This window comes from Calypte anna, chromosome 18, assembly GCF_003957555.1.
Source record: "Calypte anna isolate BGI_N300 chromosome 18, bCalAnn1_v1.p, whole genome shotgun sequence".
NCBI lineage: Eukaryota > Metazoa > Chordata > Aves > Apodiformes > Trochilidae > Calypte > Calypte anna.
The window spans coordinates 148,757-167,899 of NC_044263.1; the positions used below are offsets into that span (position 1 = coordinate 148,757).

The following is a 19,143-nucleotide window of genomic DNA, read 5'->3' on the forward strand; positions in this document are numbered from 1 at the left end:
TATCTGTCCAAAAGAGGTTGTAAGCATTTTTGTCTGAAGAAAAGAAACCAATTGCCTCAGCCTCAGTGATGGAACTGCCATAGACCACAGCAGAAGCTGGAAATGCTGCTGCCACCTTGTGGGCTCCATGTGGTCAGCTGAAAGATGCACACTTCCAGCCACTTGGCAAAACTGGAAAAGACTAAGAGTCTAGAAGAGCAGAAACCCTCAAATCAGCACAATGAAAATGTCCATTTACAACTGATGATTCCTCCAGCAGAAACTTACAGGAAGGAACAGAGTAATCTAACAAAATCAAGAGAGTGGAAGTTGTGCATAAGCAAAGATAGGCACATGACACGATGCACTTAATTGGGTTGCCATACCATGTTTTCAAGTGCAGAGCATAACATCTTTTCCTTAGAAGTGGTACCAGTGACTCATTTTAGGAAGTGAGAATGATTAAGTAGTAGACTAGGTCTGAATGTCTTTCCTTCAGCAGAGGAAAGAGCAGATAGGTATTAAAACAACTTTCCCAGCAATCCTCCTGAGGACCCAACATGTCCCTCTCACTAAACTGGACAGTAGTGATACTTGGCCCTCTTCCTCTCAAAAAGGGAAGAATGTAAGACATTTAACCAAAGACCTCACAGAAACCATAATTTCTGTTTTCAGCACCTAAGTCATAAAAAGTATGGAAAGCCAGAGGGAGCGAGCACTGTTGCAATTTAGCAGCTGTGCAAATGCAGCCCAGGAATTACGCTGCTGGAATGTTCCCACAAACTGCACTTCACAGTTCATTCAAGATACATCTCCAGCCAGAACAGAAAGCAAAATACAACAGTCTACAATATATCACCAAGTATAGCAAAATATCAATGGCTTGAGATCAAAATACCTAAAAAACAACCTTAACACAAAACTCCATATACTCAGAAGCTTTTAAATCCTGCTTTTTAATGCACTAGATGTAAGAACTTATTCCAAAAAAACAAGCAAAAAAAAAAAAACAAGCAAAAAAAACAAAAAACAAAAAAACAAAACAAAACAAAAAAAAACAAAAAAAAAAAAACCACCCAAACAAACAAACAAAACCACACCAACCAAAATAGCGTTAACACATTAATGGGAACATCTGTAGTCGGTTGCCAGACCAGTCAGGGCTGGACCCAAATTCTTAGCTTGCCTTATGGATTATATGAATGCAAGGCTGCAGTGATATCAGAAAATTCAGTGTATATCTCCTTTCATTAACACAGAACAGACACACACACACCTTGACTGCCACCTTTAATCCCTTTATAAAAGGAAAAGCAGAATAAACACACCTGGAGAGCAGGTACTTAAAGAGTGGCTGCTTCCAGCTCTTCCACGGGACTCGAGTGGTATTTTATGGCATTTATCCATGCTACCAGAAGCAAGTGTTGCACATGTTGGGAAACCATCACACACTATGGCATTAAGACTGGACAAGCAGCAATATTTGCATGAAGTAGAGATTTACTGCTATGATAACACTGGACCCCAAATCCAGGTCATGCACAAGTGGGAAACACATCAGGAAACAGGTCTTTGAAAACAGAGACCAGACAGAAAGAACCTGGATCCAGGTAAACATAACACCCTAAAATAAAGGCCTGTTACTGAATGCACAGAAGTGGTGCCATGTTTTCAGGTGTAGGTGGAAAATCATTAAGAGTTTCTCAAAGGAAATCTCTTCTCCCATCAGAATTCTAGCTCCCTACTTGAGAGCAATGCACTTGTAAGTTTATCTGGAATAAACAGAAACCTCGCATTGCTTCAGAATCAAGGCAGTACTTTCAGGCCAGCAAAGTTCATCTTAGATTACGATCGTCTGTTCAACTTAACACTAACTATTTTTGCATCTTTGAAACAAAACTAATAGCAGCTGAAAAATTCTCAAATCAGCATCTGTATGAATAACTGACAGCTCTTTATGGAGTGGTAGAAGAAAGAGAATGGAGCAAGTTGTTCTACCAAAACTGAAATGATGACCCATTGCAGGGATGCTGTTTTTAGAAAGATTTCTTTTCAAGAATTTAAGTTACTTGTATATTCATATTATCCACCATCAGCCCTGACACCCTCAATCTGAGCAACAAGTGAGGGAGACAGGGACAACTTGTGAAGCTCAGCAGTTAATGGGCAAGACACTGGGTATGGTCATGGAGGGATCATTTCTTTTGGTAGTGCACGAAGTTTTTCACATGTTGGCGGTCATCCTGGACTGGCTGTTTGCTGGAGTAAGTTCCCCTTGGCTACCTTCTCTCGGAGGAGACTGCAACAAGACCAAAACACATCCTAGTTAGTGCTGTGTAAATATCCTGCAGAGTGCATCCTGAGAGACAAAATGAAGCTCAGCAAGATAAAAGAAGAGGGAGGGCATACCCTCAATGCATAAATAATGATGGCTTTGCAACAGCTTTGTGTTCACAGTTTCTTTAGTTACAGTTCACAAGACCTGTTTCTAAAAAAAGTCAGACCAGAAATTTTAGGCCACTCTTATTTACTACATAGAATAAGAGAATGTCTTTGGTTGGAACAGACCTTCAAGATCATCCAGTCCAACCTTTGACTATACACAAAGTGCTCTTGGCCTGTGTAAAAGTTGACTCCTTAGTTGAATTCTTAGAAGTTGAATTCTATCTAACATTTGGTTATCACTGTGACTAATAAACTATGGAATTTAGCATGTTCTGTGGCAGATGGCCTAGCCTCCCTACAGGTATTCTTTTGGAATTCCATCCTGGAAGAAATACTCTGAGCAGTTCATACATTTTTTACTTCAACTACTTAAAAAATATTTCAAACCAATGGCTGTTTTAATAAAAGATATGCGTAACAAGAATTAGTCAGAATTAATTTTAGTATCAATCCAAGCATGTAAACTTCAAAAGACACTCTGTGTTGTACAAGCAAGTCAATGTATCGGCTAGAAATGCTTGTTCTTCATATATTTAGTATTTACTATTGTAAGAATTTGTCCAGTCATAAACACTATAAATCCATTCTCCTTCAGAATCTTCAATTCACCAATTTTTAGTTTCAGTTAAAAAAAAAAAAAATTAAAATCTTAACACTGTCTCAAAGTCCACATTTAACTTGCCCACACCTTGACATGTATCTGGTTGCGCAGGACCGCGGCTCTCAGGATCATTGCTTTGGCACGGCGTTGAAACTCTTTGCCCATTAGTAAAGACTTCTCAAAAGTTGTGCTGCGCTGATCTACATCTCGGGCATAGAGAATCTGTAACAAATACAGAGAACTGTACACAGGGGCTATGACAGGGTTCCCACAGCACAAGGGAGCAAGTTCCTTCTGCACAAGGGAGCAAAGCTGAGGTATGGTGGGGTCTGAGTTCACACACAGATCAGGCCCACTGAACTCAAGACTCACAACAGATGAATGCAGCTTCAAAGTGTCCCAGGAATGGAGCATTTCTGACATTAGCACAGATGTTTGGTCTACACCTGTGGCTCAGATGCACTCACCTTGCTGTGCGAGTCTATTCTGGCATTAATCAGTCCCTCCAGGATCAGCTGAGTAAGTTCATCTTCCAGAGCAGCCACTGTGGTATTAAAAGCAGTGGCCATCTTGCGCATATCGGCTGACACATAGGGGCTGAAGTACTAGGAAGAAGAAAACATTCAGTTGCCAAGTGTACTCTCTGAAAAAACCCATGAAAGGCAATTACAAAAACATGGCCTATTTCACTGTTCATCCTCCTCTCAGGATTACAGGGATGATTACCTGGATAAGGGCACGATTTCGAATCTGGGTATAAAGTGTCCTGACATGAGGTGCAAGGTACATATCCAGCAGCAGGTTGTCCTGTGCAAAAAAGAACATATCAGAAGCTGAGATGAAGCCTGGAAAATCCTATTATTCCTATGTTCTGAAATACATACATATACATACTTAAACTTTAAGGGTATTAACACTACTGCACGACAATACCATAAAACAACAATTAATAAAATGAACTAGCAATACTTTTTTAAATTATCAGAATTTCTTCTCACTCTCTACAGCCAAACTACTCCTAATTTCCATTCACTGCATCATGAGACAGAAGACACAGAAGAGCTGAGCACTCTTAGTAGCTACTTTTAATAGTCACTGCTTCTCATGAAAGGAAAGGCAAAAGGAACAGTGCAGCTCTGCACTGCTCCCCTGCAACTCACCTTCATTTCATCCAGCATCTTCAGGCACGAAGCATACTTAGATTCATAGAACTTGAAGATGATGTCACGAACCTGTGGCTCCAGCTCCAAAAACAATTTGAAGGAGCTATAGATAAAGACAGCAGTGACTAGACGTTGGAACCCACCAATTAAATACCCCAAAACTCCATTACTCCAAGTTGCAAGGTTACAGACTGTCTCAAGGTTACAAACTACCATCTGAAGATTCTAAGCAATTACTCTCTAACAAACCAGACAGACCATTTTTAGTGGGGCTGGGAGCCTGGAACACAGAGAGATGCGATGCCAAAAGATACCTGGTACATACAAACTCCTCTCAAGTCATCATTTACCTGCTGGAGATAACATTTCGTTGCAGTTCCTGACGGTCAAAGGTAGCAAGGGCACAGAGACCACCATACACAGCCACGTTGCTTGGAGATAACAACTAGAGAGAGAGAGAGAGAGAGAGAGAGCCATCACTGACTGCTAAAAAGGTTGAAGGCTGAAATTAAGTATTCAACCACAGGCCTTTCCTTCACACAGAAAAAAGACTTGTCCTTGTCAAATGCAGCGGAACCACTCAGCATGCTCTGAGATATCCACCCAGAGCCTAAGGAGTGACTGGCCACTGCTAAGAGAGCAGAAACCAATCCAACAGCTAGTCTTTGGGCTGAGCTAAACAGATTCCTAAATCCCACAGGTAACTCCTATGTGATCTAGAGTAGATAACTTAGAGAACCCAAGAACAAAGACCTTTTTTAAAACACAGTTCATAGCACCATCAAACTACAAACTACACAGCAAGAGAAGAGTATCTGAATTTTACAACCTAATATTTAAGAGAATTACATCCCCGCCAAGAACTGCACACAGCTCCCTCTTGGTCCTCACCTCAGGGAAATCACAGTGATCAAATGATGCCAACAAGAAGCACTTTGCTGCCTGTTTGTACTTCCGAGCAGCTAGTTCAGCCAAGCCTAGGAACCAGAAAAAGTTAGTGCTTTGTTTATGACAGCATACCAATAGGGTGAAATTGCAAACCGGGGCGTGGGACAGGCTAGCGCCTTCACTGCCGAAGTGATATGAGACCCTCAGACAGTATCTAACATCCCTTGCACTCCATTCACTCACATTGGCATCCTCTCTGAAGAAACTTAGGGAGAAGGAAGAAATGGCAAAAGCAAGTCAGCAGTTCCATCTCATCAACTTTATTAAATTTTGCAATTCTGCTGAGAAAATACAAAGCCTGTCAAATCTGAGAGAAAAAATAAACCAGGCACAAACTGTTGCCAAAGAGTCCCATGGACAGCTAACTGGCAGAAAGACAGGAAGCTGAAGGATTCACTCACCTGCCGCACATTTCAGCTTGGTGAGAATTGCTTGTGTCTGGCTGTCTCTTTCCCCTCTTTGCTAAAGGATAAAAAAAAATAAGTAGTGAGCAAGCAGCACAAAAACCATTTAAATTACAACTGTCCTTGGGTTATTTCATCCTAATAATTAACCTGCAAATCTCAACAGCAAGGTAACTTCATCTTACTTGGCTTGGGAAACACGGCAAAAACTGAGGATGGAAAGTCTCTCTGCTTTTACTATGAGTCAGGTTTCCCCACACACATACATTGGAATGGGCTACCCAGGGAGGTGGTGGATTGTCCATCCCTGGACATTTTTAAAGAGAGTGGATGTGGCACTCCTTGCCATTGTCTAGTAACCACAGTGGTAGTGGATTAAGGGTTGGACTTGATGATCTCAGAGGTCCTTTCCAATCTGGCTGATTCTGTGATATCATGGGAGAACAAACAATGAATCTCAAAAATATGGAGCAGCCAGGGAGGCTGGATTAGGAGAAAGAACAGACTGTAAGATGAAGGGAGTCTTGTAAGGAGGAGTTCATAAAAGAGGAAAGGAAGAAATCATTTTACAAATTTTGAACAGAGAAAACAAAGAAAACAGAGAAAACTCGTGCAATGTAAAAAGCTGGATCTTACTTCTGCAATTTCTGGTGTAGACTCAGCCTTGCTTACATAGCTCAGAACATGAGACCAATTCTGGAGGTAGACACTGACCTGTAGAGAGCCAGAATAGGCATGGATAAATGGAGTTACTTAGATAGGCACTGTCACTGCAGACACAAGAGGTGTAACCAAGAGTTAACTTCACAGCTGGTATCAGAAAGACACCAAGTGCCATTTCCTGCAGACCTCCCTACCTTGATGACGTTGAGGCACATGTTAATAACATGTTTAGCACTGGTGCAGTAATCACGGGCTCGTGAGTAACACTTGAGAGCGTTGCTGAGATCCCCACAGTCAAGGTAATGATCACCTAAGTCATCATGGCCTCTCCTGGAGCACAGGAATTAAATTGCCAATGAGCTGCATGCTCAGAAAGGGATGCAGTCAGTTTGTTTCAAACAAGTAACTCAACACACTGACCTACAGCACTGAATGCAGTTGACATCCTGTGTTAGGTGCCTGGAGGAGCAAAATGCCCTTCCGTGCTCCAGCAAAGCCTTCTGCATCTCACCTGATACTCTCCTTGATGGAGTTCCCTTTGTAATTTTTCAGATCTGTGTCGAGTTTCTCCAGTTTAAGAAGAGCTTTTTTGCGTGTGGCTTCAACCCAAGATGTGTCAAGAGGAGGGGGTTCAAGTCCACTGTCGGGGACAGCGTCAGGTGTATTCTGCAGTTCTCTGAAATGAAAGAGTTGAATGGAGCTATTATGCTGCAAACGTTTCAAAACAGAGGTCTGCCAAGTACCTGGCACTGCTACACTAACAAACAGTACTGCATGCACAAAACAGATCAAAGAGAAAGCAAGGATAGTGGGGAAAAAGAAAAAGACTGCTAAGATTTCCAGTGAAAACACTAACACAAGCAACACAGAATTATCCTAATGATCTTTTGCAGGTATTCTATTAGCGAGCAAGTAACTGCTAATTTTAGAGATCTGCTTTATAAATCAATTGAAAGCAAGCTAGCAACAATGCTGCAACGAATTATTACAGTCTGTAAAAGCATTTAATGACTCTAAAGAGTCACTGAATCCAATCAAACATCTCTGAGGGACACAGGCTGCACCATTTACAAGTTCTTTCCCCAGCTATATTGCAAGGACTACTGCAAAGCTACACTGCACACATACCATCAAAATTCTTTTTTCCATTCAGCTCAGATCAACACATCTACTTGTACTCAACTCAGTTTTCAGTACTTTAAACACAAAAACACATTTTGAGGTTTTGGGTTGCTTGTTTCTTTTTTGTTTTCTGTTTGGTTTTTTTTTAGCCAACCTTTTGACATGTAAGAAAGCAATGAACATACTGCCACACATACAAAGTAAAGATTCCCAGGGCAAAAGAGACAAGAAATCAAGAAATATGCACAGAAACAAAAATAATGCAAAGACAGAGGGTGTAGATGGATAAATGAAGTACCAAAAGCTACACTTAACAGCAAACCTGTTGTTAGGGGAAAAAACAGAAAAAAGGAAAAAAGCGCAAAACAAGGTGAATAGTTGGAAAAGCTTTTAATTAATGACCACAAGAGCATCTACAAGAGGCTTCATCTTCATAATCTACCTAAGAAGAGACAACAACTGTGTTCATTAATACTTGAAGCAGCTGCCAGGACTAAACTCTCCTCAATATCGACCTGTAGCCTTTTAAAACACCAAGACTTCAGAATGAGGTAGTCTTGCTGCTTTAAATCTTTTAAGAAAGCGTGAGATCTCCAGCCTGAATGCACACATTCCACTGCTGCCAAACTCCAGGGGCAAAGGCAGGAACATGTTAGTCTGACATGCAAAGTCTCCCCTGTGGCACATCAGTACCCACTCAGACACAAAAGCTCTCTGCATTCCCACGATCTCTCTCTTAGTACCTGGTGGCCTCTGACAGCTTCCTGTGGATTTCTTCGTACACATCAACATTGAAAGTCCTCTGGACAAACGACAGTGCCATCTTGAGAGCTTCCACCCGCAGCTGTGGGCAGTGATCAGCAATGAACTGCAGCCGCTCGATCCGCATCAGACCGCTGTAGCTGGAAGCGTACTGCTCCAAATCCTATGGACAGAACCTGACCTCAGACAGCACCAACCAAACCAGGCCTTGCACTGCACATGCATCCCTGCAGACCTGAAGCCTTCGTGAGGGGCAATGACTCAGACAAATAAAAAAACCAAGCAAGACTATTCCATTTCTGTTTCTTCAAATGTTAGTGATTTTCCACAGAAACAGGCAGCACCTCAGTCTGCCTCCTTTCAGTCATGATGCTGCATCAAGTGGTAATCATCAAGGTAATCAGCTCACCCACTTTAAGCAACAGGTACAGCACCTGTTAATAACCTCAAACTCTGTGGGCTTTAGCCGGGATCAAACAATGAAAGGATTCTATTCCAATTATACACTTAAAGTACCTGAGCCTTGCTCCTGAAAGAACAAACCTCAAAATAGAGGAATGGTGTCTCTGTAAGTAATCACAGCTGTACTAAGCTGTTTCAGAATGGAAACTGTGTCACACTGGCAGCAGGCACCACAAAACAGCAAGGCCTCTCCACCTCAGCAGGTGCAGTGGAGCCAAGACATGACACAGAGCAAGGGAAAAGATTACTGATTTGATCACCCCTTTCTTTGAGGACAATCTATTAATCTGTAACAGTTTGACAAGGAGTAAAATAAGGGAGTTTTACAAAAGCCTTAAGCAAGAAATGTAACCCACCAGGCATTCAGCAAGCACATACCAGAGTGGGGTTCTCCACCACATAGTTGATGTCAGGTGCATTTTGCTGATCTTCCTGTGGATCTACGTCAATCTGCATGGGCTCTACTCCACCCTAGAATAGCAAAATTAGGTCAAAAGCGGCTTCCTACAGGAAATAACTGTGTGATTCAATCCATTAAGAACTTGCTTAAATACACGTTAAATTTTAAAAGTGAAGAAACATCCCTCAGCCTTTAGACATGTTTAAGATTTTTCTCTAGCAATACCACTACTCGGCACAATGCCCTGTCTGACCCAAGCAGGACTAAGGCTCAGCATTTCCAGTGTTTTATTTTGTTTGGTAGATTATCAAGCATAACCTGGCTTGTGAGCCCTTCAAGCGGAAGGGTCAACAACTCTGATTCTACCCACGCACACTAAATTCTGAATGACATTCAGTTTCTCATCCTTGAGCAAGGCCAGTCATTAACATCCAGATCAAGAAGCTCTGAAAGTCAAAATAACTCACCAGAATCTTTCAAAGCTGCTTTGAAGCTTAAAGGTATTATTTTTCGGAGGCAAAACAAAAAGGTAACAACTGCTACACTAGTTTAAAGTCATAAAGTGAAGAACAGAATGCAGAATGCCAATTCCACAGTTTCTAGCAAATACTGGGAGAAAATGTATCTGCACTGCAAAAATTCACCATCAGCTGAGCTCTTCTGCAACAGCTGCCAACTGCCATGCCTCCAACAGCAAATTATGTCCACATTTTTATAGATTTTGTTATAGATTTTGACTCCTCAGAAATTAGGACTGCAGGAGCTAATAGTGACTCCTGGTGGGGGGGAGAGAACTCTCTGTTTCCTGCTTATGCTGGTAGGCTGTACTTTGCATTTCTCTCTTTACTCCCAGACAAGGAAAAGTAAAACAAATGGGATGGAAGTCCCACTGCAACACACAAACTCAGACATTGTAACTATTTTGCAAAGAAGATACAAAGCTGACTTAAAAACTACCCACAAAACAAATAAATAATGCTCACACTCTTAGACTTTCTGAGCCAAGAGGGATGGGAAACACCTAATAAACCGTCAGATGAGCTGACCAGCTGGCACTTGAGCTGAGTTCTCCTGCCGGGCTATGGAAGGATAGTAGTGACCTGCTGCTGGAGGGGCTGCCATACAGGTCTCTCACTGAGGAAGAAGCTGAGCTGCACACTGCACTACCCCTCAGCCCGTCCTGACTTTCGGCACCGCTGCGCCCTGACCGAGAACCTGCTGGCTGCTAAGGAAGAGCAGTGAACCGGACAGGGTCATCGCAGCGGCGACTGGCGATCCAGGCTCAGCCACCGACCCGCCCTACGCTCCAGCAGCTTTCCCCCAGTACTACAGACTCGGTTCTCCATCCACCTCCTCGCTGTATCTTCCGCTACTGCCCTGGCCCCACCGACTACCTGTACAGCACAAAAGCAAGCACAGGAGCGGCTGGGCTGGGCGCTGCTCCTAGCCAGCGGCGGCGGAAGCCACGCAGACGGACCCGGCAGGAGGGCGAGCGAAGGCCCAGGGATGGCCGAGAGCGAATCGCCTTCCCCTTCCCACGAGGCGGCGGCGGGCGCGGAGCCGCAGGTGGAGGCCGCGCAGTCCGGAGGCCGCAGCAAGGCCGGGCCGGGCCGCGGCACCGCTGGGCCGCGCTACCGGACATCGTGCGGGAGGGTCGCCGAGCGCGGCCGCGGCAGGAGGCCGGCAGGGGGTGCGGGAGGGCGCGGAGAAGGCCGGCGGCCCCGTACCTGCAAGTTGAAAACCTGGACGGGCAGCGGCATCTTCCCCGGCGGCTGCACTTCCGGATGACCCCTCCCTCTCCGGAGCGGCTTCCACGTCCGGGTCGCGCGGCACAGCCAGACCCCTCCGGCAGGTGAAGCCCTTAAAGGGGCCGCTGCCCGTCTGGCCTCTCCTGCCGCCAACTGGGCAGCGGTGGGTACGGCCCGGGGCTCTCGTCGCCCGCGGGGCCCGGCCGCGCTCGCCAGGCCGGGGCGGCCTCTCCTGCCGATCAGCGCGGCCTGGGGTTACTCGGGCTCCCGCCGCCGGCCCGCCCGGAGCTGCCTCCAGCCCGCGGGGCAATGAGGCGGCCGCGCAGCGCGGCGGGGGCCCGCGGGGCTGCAGCATGAGCGGCTCCTGCTTGGGGCTCCGCAAGGCCTGCTTCCTGCTATCCCTCAGCGCCGCCGCCCTCCTCTTGCTGCTGCTGCCCCTGGGGCAGCCTCCTGCCGCTCCCCGCCGCCGCCCCCCGCCCGCCGCTGGGCCCAGCGAGTCCCCGCCACAGAGAGGCGGCCCCGGGGGGAGCGGCGTGCCCGGCACCGGGGCGGGCTGGCGTGGGGAGCTGGGCGGCGAGATGGGGGCCGGAGCGGGTGGGCGGAGTGGGGGCCTCGGCAGCAGCCCGCAGCCTGTGCGGAAGGGCCGCTTGGGGTCGGCCGGGGGCTCGGCCGGGGAGAGCCTGGAGCTGAAGGACATCTTTATTGCGGTGAAGACTACGAGGAAGTACCACAGGAGCCGGCTGGACTTGCTCCTCCAAACTTGGATCTCCCGGGCGAGGGGACAGGTGAGGAGACTTCGCTGCGGGCGGCAAGGAGCCGGTCCCGCTGTTTTTCCGGCAGCTGTTGCAGTTTTTCACCCGTTTTTTCCTTGCATGCGTTGAAAGCACCTTTCCGTGTAAGATTGCGGAAGGTCGTCTTACCTTCATAGTTCATCTTAACCCGTCTGCAGAAGGGTTGGTTGTTGATTAAGCTCATTGGTCACAATCTGGGTTGGGTGGTCTAAGCAGGAAAAGCTTACTTTTCTGTGACTCCGGAAAGTACAACATTCCCTGGTGCTGATGCCTCTAAGCCAATATTTTGGACTACGTAGTTTAGCAACTTGGGTTTTTCCACAGAATTATAGGATGGCTTCCTTTTTCTTGGTACGGAATGTTGGAACTAGATGATCTTCCAGCTCTCTTCCAACCCAAACCTTTCTGTGACTCTTTATTAACGTAATTATGTCTGCTATTTGGGACAAGACAATGTCTACCACCTGGCACTTTCTGGCCTGACTTTTATTCGTTCTTTTTACCTTGCTTAATGTCTGTGGATGAGTCCTAGCCAGAGAACAGGGGGTGAAGTTGCAGAGGTACTTCCAAAAAAGACAGTTATTCATTCGTATTAGGAAATTGTCTGGCTGTACTGCAAGATGAAAGGAGGGTAGAATCTTGGATGCTTTGCTGAAATAAAACCCTTCTGGTTTGCAATGCAAAAACTTACCAAATAAGGTAAGGGGTGAAGTTGCTGGGGTTCTCTCCATCACTGCTACTCCTCATCCTGCTCTCTATGGCTACTCTGAAATAAACTGCCAAAACATTCAGAATTATGACTGCAATTGAGCAAAACTGAAATTAGTTGCTCAAATGTGGACACACCTTTCTCCCGACCCATTTTTGTCTCTCACAGACATTTATATTCACAGACTGGGAGGATCAAGAGCTACGCCTGAAAGCAGGTGAGCCAGGTAGCATAGCTGCATGTTGTCTGAGTTTTGTTTCTGCCCTGCTTTACCGAGAAATCTTTATTTCATGCTCCACAATCAATTGGGGGAAAAAAAAGATGGAGAAAAGGGAGAAAACTCCTTTCACGGAATGTGCTGTTCCTACTTACTACCAGGCAGGATGCCTGGAACTTCCTGAATACTGAGTTCAATTTTGCACCCACTTCCATCCCATTAGTAAGCTTCAGTCTACCTGATGCAAGGTTAAATTGGTTATTTCCTTTATGTACAGTCTCACCACAATATTTATGTACCTGCTATTCACATGTTCCTATGTGCTCTACAGCTTGCATGCCATATGCATAGCCCCAGAGCCCTGTCTGTCCTGCAGTTCACTGTTTACTCACCATGTGTGCACCACATGCACTTCAGACAGTCAGCATCAGTGCCAAAGCTGCACTTCTTTTGTAGTTTTTTGTTTGTTTGTTTGTTTGTTTTACTACACATGGTTCTCAAACTTGAAAGGCCTGATCTTTATTTTTCTAGGGGATCATATGATCAACACCAACTGTTCTGCTGTCCATACCCGACAAGCTCTCTGTTGCAAGATGTCTGTGGAATATGATAAATTCCTAGAATCTGGGCAAAAGTAGGTGAAACACATTGTTCTGATTGACTTTGTAACTTCCAGTTCAGTGTTCACAGGAAACGTGAGTAATCTTCTCTGCTCCAGTAAGTAATGCAGTATTATTAGCTAAAATGTGGCCATGAGTACAGGGAAGGGAGCACAGCATGAAGTGGTGTATGAACAAGAATCATCTAGAAGGTGGAAAGGATGAAAGTCTACAGGGGGTTGTTAATTTCAGCCCCTTTCCAGAATTAGGATCTGTGGGTGCTCTCAGCTTCCAAATTCAGGACAATGGGAAATGCTTTCTGCGCCAAGCCTGAAACACTAAAACTTGGCTGTGAACCTGTACTTCATTTTTTTGTCAGTGCTCTGGAGTAATGTCCTTGCTTTCTGTTGAAAGATGGTTTTGCCATGTGGATGATGACAACTATGTGAACCCCCGGACTCTCCTGCGCCTCTTATCTGCCTTCTCGCACAGCCAGGATGTCTACGTGGGGCGACCGAGTCTGGATCATCCCATTGAAGCAGCTGACCATGTTCAAAGTGATGGATCAGTAAGCAAGCTTTGCAGTTAGTCTGAAAAGCATCATGACCTAAGCTTTTATAACCTTGAGAGTTTGTAGGATTTCTCCATAAAAACAAATGATTTAATCTGCAAGCAATCAACCTGGCACTGATCATTTTCAGAGACAGGGTGCTTGATTAAATGAACCTTTGATCTGACCTCATATGCATATGTAAAAAAGTTTTTCTCCTGGATTGATGTCTGTTTTTCTTCCTTTGTTCATTATGTATATTGGTGATCTCCCTCACACTGGGGTGAGCAGAGCCTCCCCACCCTTGGCCAGAATGACCAGGGGACAGGTAGAATTGGGTCAGAGCTAGCCTGTAGTTCCCATCTTGCATGTGGTACCTCAGTTGCACTAACTTGATGGTTCACCAGCTGTGGGCTCCAGGGTGGAGTTTCCTTTGAGAGAACAGCTAGCAGGGCTTTCAGCAGCCTAAAGTAAATACTGTCTTGTTCTGACTCAAGTGTAGTATATGATATCCAGTGGAACCTCCAAGTTCCCTTTCCTGCACAGCCAAGTGGAAAAAGCTGATCATCAGTAACTACTGTGTTTTTCTTGTTGCTCTTCAGAAGACAACCGTGAAATTCTGGTTTGCCACAGGTGGAGCGGGGTTCTGTATCAGCAGAGGTCTTGCCCTGAAGATGAGTCCCTGGGCCAGGTAAACACTGTTCTTAGCCCAGCTCCATCAGTATGTGCTTGGTAGGCTTTAAAGCGTATTTTCTTTCCTATCCTCTGTCTCACAGCCTAGGTAATTTCATCAGCACTGCAGAAAGAGTGCGTCTTCCTGATGATTGCACTATTGGCTACATCATTGAAGGGCTGCTGGAGGTAAAGCTGCTGCACAGCCCATTGTTCCATTCCCATCTGGAAAACCTGCAGAGACTACAAGGCGAGTCTGTGCTGCAGCAGGTAGGGCTAAGACTCTTGTTCTGTTCTTGTGATGATACCTCGGTATGATCAGAAAGAATATGCTCTGTAAGTTAAGCACTCATCAGGAAAGAAGGATGTCTGTGCCTTTCTCGGAGGTGTGTCCTGTCCAATTCCTTCATTTAAGCAAAAAGCATACTTTCACCCTAGCCAATTAGGTTCTAGATCTCCCCTCTGTGGGGAAATTCGTCTACTTTAAGCCTATATATGGTGTTCCCCATATCTTAAACCCGACTTTCTGTGAGTCACAGCAGCAGCAAGTGTAGAAGGAGGCAACATTTTCGTTTGCCTGCTATGTAAGAAAATACTTCTGTCTCAGTCTTAATTCACATTGTTCCAAAAGGCCGGTGTCACTGCTATAACAAGTACCTCTTCAATAGCTAACACAGCAAATTGTTTGATCATTTTTAAGAATAATTTGTCTGAATTTCAGGAAACTTAATAAATGTTTCTTAGGAAAAATCAAGTATTTTAATTGCTGGAATACCTTTTAACTCGTGGGCAGCAGATGGAGCTCTAAGGCTATCCAGAACCTTTGTCTGCCTCTTAAACACCATGAAAACTGTGTGGTTTTGCCCCTTTGTACTACTTTGTTACATTTTCCTGGCAATTGTGTTAGGTAGCAGAAATGTGTGCTTGGGGCCAAATTCCAGTGTGATGTAATCTCCGTGTTGGTGAATTTAACTGAAGGCTGAATACAGCCTTTCATTGGTGATCATTGCTTCCCTGAGACTGTAACAGCTAACCCAAAATCCAAGAAATAGAAGATTAAAAAGAAAATGTCTTCTTTTACCTGGCACCTGAACATTCATTGAAACAGTGCTTGTGTGGAAGAATAACACTGGACTTGCTTTCCAGAGATCTAAATTTTTTTGCCAGGTTTGGCACACAGCAGTCCTTTGCATACCATTTAACATCCAATTTTTTCTAAATTCCCTGTGTGCTAAGACACCACTATTGCAGACTTCAGGCAATACCTGGTGAGGTTGAACATGTTATTTGGTGAAGGTGCAGCTGGTGAATTAGCTGGATTAATGCCTTTATAAAGGTTATAGTTCTAACTCATCTTGTCCTTCATGGCAATGCAACTCAGCTCCTTTGTTTATTTTCCCACACTGCCTTTAGATGAGCAGTGGTCCATTTCTTAGCTGCCATTCTGTACCAATATTGCTTGTGTCAAAACTACCCACTGCTTTTTTTTTGTAATGCATCCTTCAGATCAGACAAGGATCATGGGAGTCTCTCTTTGTAGCTCATTAATATTTGCATTATCTCCACTCTGTTTTTTGCATTAGTGTTACAATTTTTTAAATATTTATTTGCTTTTACAGGTAACCCTAAGTTATGGGGACCCTGAGAACAAACAGAATGTTGTGGGTGTGGGAGGAGTGTTTGGCCTTCAGCAGGATCCAACCCGGTGAGTGTCCACTTCCAAAACAAGACCTCCTTACCTTGCACATGTTTATCAAGTGTAGCATGATCAAACCCATGAATAGGGTTGTTTCCTCATGTCAGCTCTTGTTGCTGTGCCATGGGCAGGTAGAACCTCCCTCTCTGCTCTATTGGATAGTTGCATATTCAGTGCTAGTACATTCTTTGCATGGAGAATTACAATCTAATTTTTTTTTTCTCTGTAGATTTAAATCTGTCCATTGTCTGCTCTATCCTGACACTATTTGGTGCCCTACTAAGAAGACATCGTAATTCTTGACCAGTCATTGATGCCTGCATCATTCCCAGTTTGTGTAAGACAGGAGTTGTGGCTGACTGCTTTGGTTGGGTTTTTTTATTCTGAGAGACAGCCAGAAGTACCTACAAAGGAGCTAGACATACTTGTTTACAAAGGCAAGAAGGTGTGATTTGTTCAGCTGCAGCCTGGGATATTCCAAGAAGAATTCTTGTTCTTCTGTCCAGTGGCTCTTTGTATGATGACTACAGTCACATGTGTATGAGTCACTTTACTTCTCTGTCTGATGTCATGCGAATCTGTGCTTGGACACATCCTAGGCAAATGGGTATGGAATGGTAGCATTCTTCCTTCTGTTAGGGGCTTTTAGAAGCCACTGTCTTAAAGCTGGAGTGCTTTAGCAGACTCTAGCCCCCATGGTGACAAGAGAGGGGAAGTTTTAACTTATCTTTCTTGGGAACAGAATTATTTAAGAGCTTCTGTGGCCTGCCAGATTAAACTCCACCTGTGGGCTTGGTACAGTGTCTGTTCTTGCACACCAGAAATCCTGGAATCACTAAGGTAAACAAGGCTGAAAGCCTTTGTCATGGAAAAACCCTGGGCAAGGGTGAGCTTACTCAGGACTGGAAAGGAGTTGCTCACAGTGCACATTCTCTCCTACAGTCCATGTGTACCTCCCATGGAGGTGATTGTCAGACTTGTCTCTCTTAACCAGATAAATTGCAGTGTTGTTGATCATTATGATGGTCTGCCAGGTCTGAGACTGTTCCCTTGATATTTGATACTGAAGAATATTTGCCAAACCAGGTGGTAGCAGTGTCTGCCTTGCCCAGAGCATGCTCATTGGCTGGTGAAACACACCCTGTTTATGTGTTGTATGTTGTGTTGTCAGTGAGGGAGGAGGAATGCTAGATAGCTGTAATGCCCTGAGGAAGTTTTTGATGGTATCATTTGAGGACCTTTAATTGGATGACTGTGCTTACTCCACTTCAGTTTCTTCAGATACTCTCTGATTGCCTTGAGATTGATATCAATGTTTATTTCAACTCCATAGTGTTTCATTAGAAAGTTCATACAATTACTAAAAGGAGACTGCACACTCATACAAAGGCAGAAGTTCAATACTGTGGCAGGATCACCTGCTGCTGCTTTTTGAATAAAGTAAGCTTAGTTTTGAAAGTAGAAGAACTGAGGCTCTGTTGGCCATGTGCGATCACTACCTGTCATCAAGAACAGCATAAAAAACAGCTTCACAAACCACTGTTTACTTTCACAAACTCTTCAGAAAATACTTGCTGGTTTAGTGCTTGAGTCTGAGGCTGAATTAAGGGCAGAATCAATAGAATGACGTATAACCTGGGACTGTGATTAACAGCTAGAATGTGGACCTAGCAGAAGTTTCAGATTTCTAAACAACTGTGCTGAGCTGTACTGTGGACCTTCAGCTACTTCCTGCTGTTTGAAAAGTGGTATAATTTAGGTAAACACCTGCAGTGTATTCAAGTGTGAAACTTAGCAGAGGTGTATACCTCCCTGAAATGCAGTTCCGTGCAGCTCTTTAAGCACAAACATTTCAGCATTTACCTGGGTACATTGTCTTCTCAGCATGATTTTAGTTAATACCGCTGAGGAGCAAACAAGCTGACTGATACTTGCTACAGGTCTGCAGTTCATTCTTAAACTTTTTTCCTTCACTTCTTCTAAGGTGATCTTGATGTATGGGAATAAGGATGCTGTTGGGATAAGATCAAAGTCCAGATAGCACGGTGGCTGTTTTGGAACAGGTACACCTGTAACATGGATAGCCTGCTACAGAAAACAGGAGGACTTGTGGAATAGTAGGTTCTGGTATGTTCTGCCTCTTTTTAGTTGTTCTCCTCACTGGAATTTATCCATCCTATGGTTTAATGATTTGTCATTAAAGGCTTTGGAGATTCCTGGTATCTAAAGAAATACTTAACCAAAAAAAAAAGAGGAAAAAAACCAACCAAACAAACAAAAAAAAAAACCCCACACACAAACCTCCCACTTACTAGGGTTTTGTTTTCAGCCTCCTGTGGCAGAAAACTGAACCTTCATGAGCTCTTTCTCAGATTTTTTGTCTTCCAGCACTTATTCTGAACTCATCTACCAGAGCTTTTCTTTCTTTTGCACTAGTAGAAGCCTCTTGTAAGGTATCACAGACAGCATGGACTGGGTAGTGATTATGTGGCAAACTGCAGTTCAAAAATTACAGCACTTCATATGGATGGCAGCAAAACTTAAGTTGTAGAAGTTTCACACTGTAGTAATCATTGGTCACCCCAAGGTAGGTGTGCCCAAAAGCCAGAAGACTCAATGCTGGTAGACAAACTGAAAAAGGACCATGTTCACCAGCACTGTTTAAATTTCTTTTAAGGTTTCTTGTGTTAAGAGCACAGTAGGCTGTATGAATATATCAGGATGCAGTTTTTTAACCAAACTATTGTCTCATACATACAGTAATTCTACAAAATAAATATTTAAATATGCCAAAGGCTGTGTTTTGTCATGTTGCTTTTAACTTTCTGATCAAAAATTGATCAGAAACCTTCTACTCTGACTACAGCTCCGTGTCAGGCTGTTCTGATGTCAGATGGACAAAAAGCAGGTGAACTGGATGATTTGGGTGTGCAGAGGAGGTGAGATACATGAGAAGAAACCTTGCAGATTCTGATTAACAAATAATGAGTAAGTTAGTCGTAAACTTTTCTCAGCACTTTCCTATAACTAAATATGCCACAGCAGCTCTTAAAGACTCCTGCTAAGAAGCCTGGGGTGTCGTGGTCTCTCACTAGGATAGTTCAGTGAGAACCGGAGCCAAGAAAATTGCTCCTATCTCTTGCTGGCTGAGCCCCAGCGTGGCCCAGAGGAGCGATGGGCTACAGCAGCCCCTTCCCCCCTTGCGGGGCTGA

The 19,143-nt window shown here is 44.3% G+C and overlaps 2 protein-coding genes across 3 annotated transcripts; one reads left to right on the forward strand and one right to left on the reverse strand.

Moving 5' to 3' along the window:
• Nucleotides 1–1,260: 1,260 nt before the first annotated feature.
• GPS1 (G protein pathway suppressor 1) lies at nt 1,261–10,847 on the reverse strand. 2 transcript variants are annotated; one of them, XM_030461633.1, is made up of 14 exons: nt 10,677–10,847; nt 8,928–9,020; nt 8,069–8,250; nt 6,715–6,879; nt 6,398–6,533; nt 6,177–6,254; nt 5,538–5,598; nt 5,080–5,165; nt 4,539–4,633; nt 4,186–4,291; nt 3,752–3,832; nt 3,493–3,630; nt 3,113–3,247; nt 1,261–2,278 (listed from the first exon to the last, which is right to left on the reverse strand). In XM_030461633.1, the coding sequence occupies exons 1-14, from the start codon at nt 10,707–10,709 to the stop codon at nt 2,204–2,206; spliced, it is 1,464 nt and encodes a 487-aa protein (XP_030317493.1). In that variant the 5' UTR covers nt 10,710–10,847; the 3' UTR covers nt 1,261–2,203. The 2 variants fall into 2 exon arrangements, with proteins under 2 accessions (XP_030317493.1, XP_030317494.1); XM_030461634.1 differs by lacking the exon at nt 10,677–10,847 and adding an exon at nt 10,427–10,539.
• Nucleotides 10,848–10,893: 46 nt separating this feature from the next.
• Nucleotides 10,894–18,721, forward strand: RFNG (RFNG O-fucosylpeptide 3-beta-N-acetylglucosaminyltransferase). The gene is made up of 8 exons (XM_030461635.1): nt 10,894–11,482; nt 12,366–12,414; nt 12,946–13,048; nt 13,428–13,581; nt 14,166–14,254; nt 14,340–14,505; nt 15,855–15,940; nt 16,161–18,721. The coding sequence occupies exons 1-8, from the start codon at nt 11,051–11,053 to the stop codon at nt 16,225–16,227; spliced, it is 1,146 nt and encodes a 381-aa protein (XP_030317495.1). The 5' UTR covers nt 10,894–11,050; the 3' UTR covers nt 16,228–18,721.
• The last annotated feature ends 422 nt before the right edge of the window (nt 18,722–19,143 follow it).

Excerpts from the sequence above, each read along its gene's own strand:
- GPS1 (XM_030461633.1), bottom strand. The coding sequence starts at position 10,709 with ATGCCGCTGCCCGTCCAGGTTTTCAACTTGCAG. Across the intron at positions 6,534-6,714 it reads TCCATCAAGGAGAGTATCAG|GAGAGGCCATGATGACTTAG; the intron begins GTGAGATGCAGA and ends CCTGTGCTCCAG. Across the intron at positions 4,292-4,538 it reads CGAAATGTTATCTCCAGCAG|CTCCTTCAAATTGTTTTTGG; the intron begins GTAAATGATGAC and ends CTTTATCTATAG.
- RFNG (XM_030461635.1), top strand. The coding sequence starts at position 11,051 with ATGAGCGGCTCCTGCTTGGGGCTCCGCAAGGCCTGCTTCCTGCTATCC. Across the intron at positions 14,255-14,339 it reads AAGATGAGTCCCTGGGCCAG|CCTAGGTAATTTCATCAGCA; the intron begins GTAAACACTGTT and ends TCTGTCTCACAG. Across the intron at positions 14,506-15,854 it reads GCGAGTCTGTGCTGCAGCAG|GTAACCCTAAGTTATGGGGA; the intron begins GTAGGGCTAAGA and ends TTGCTTTTACAG.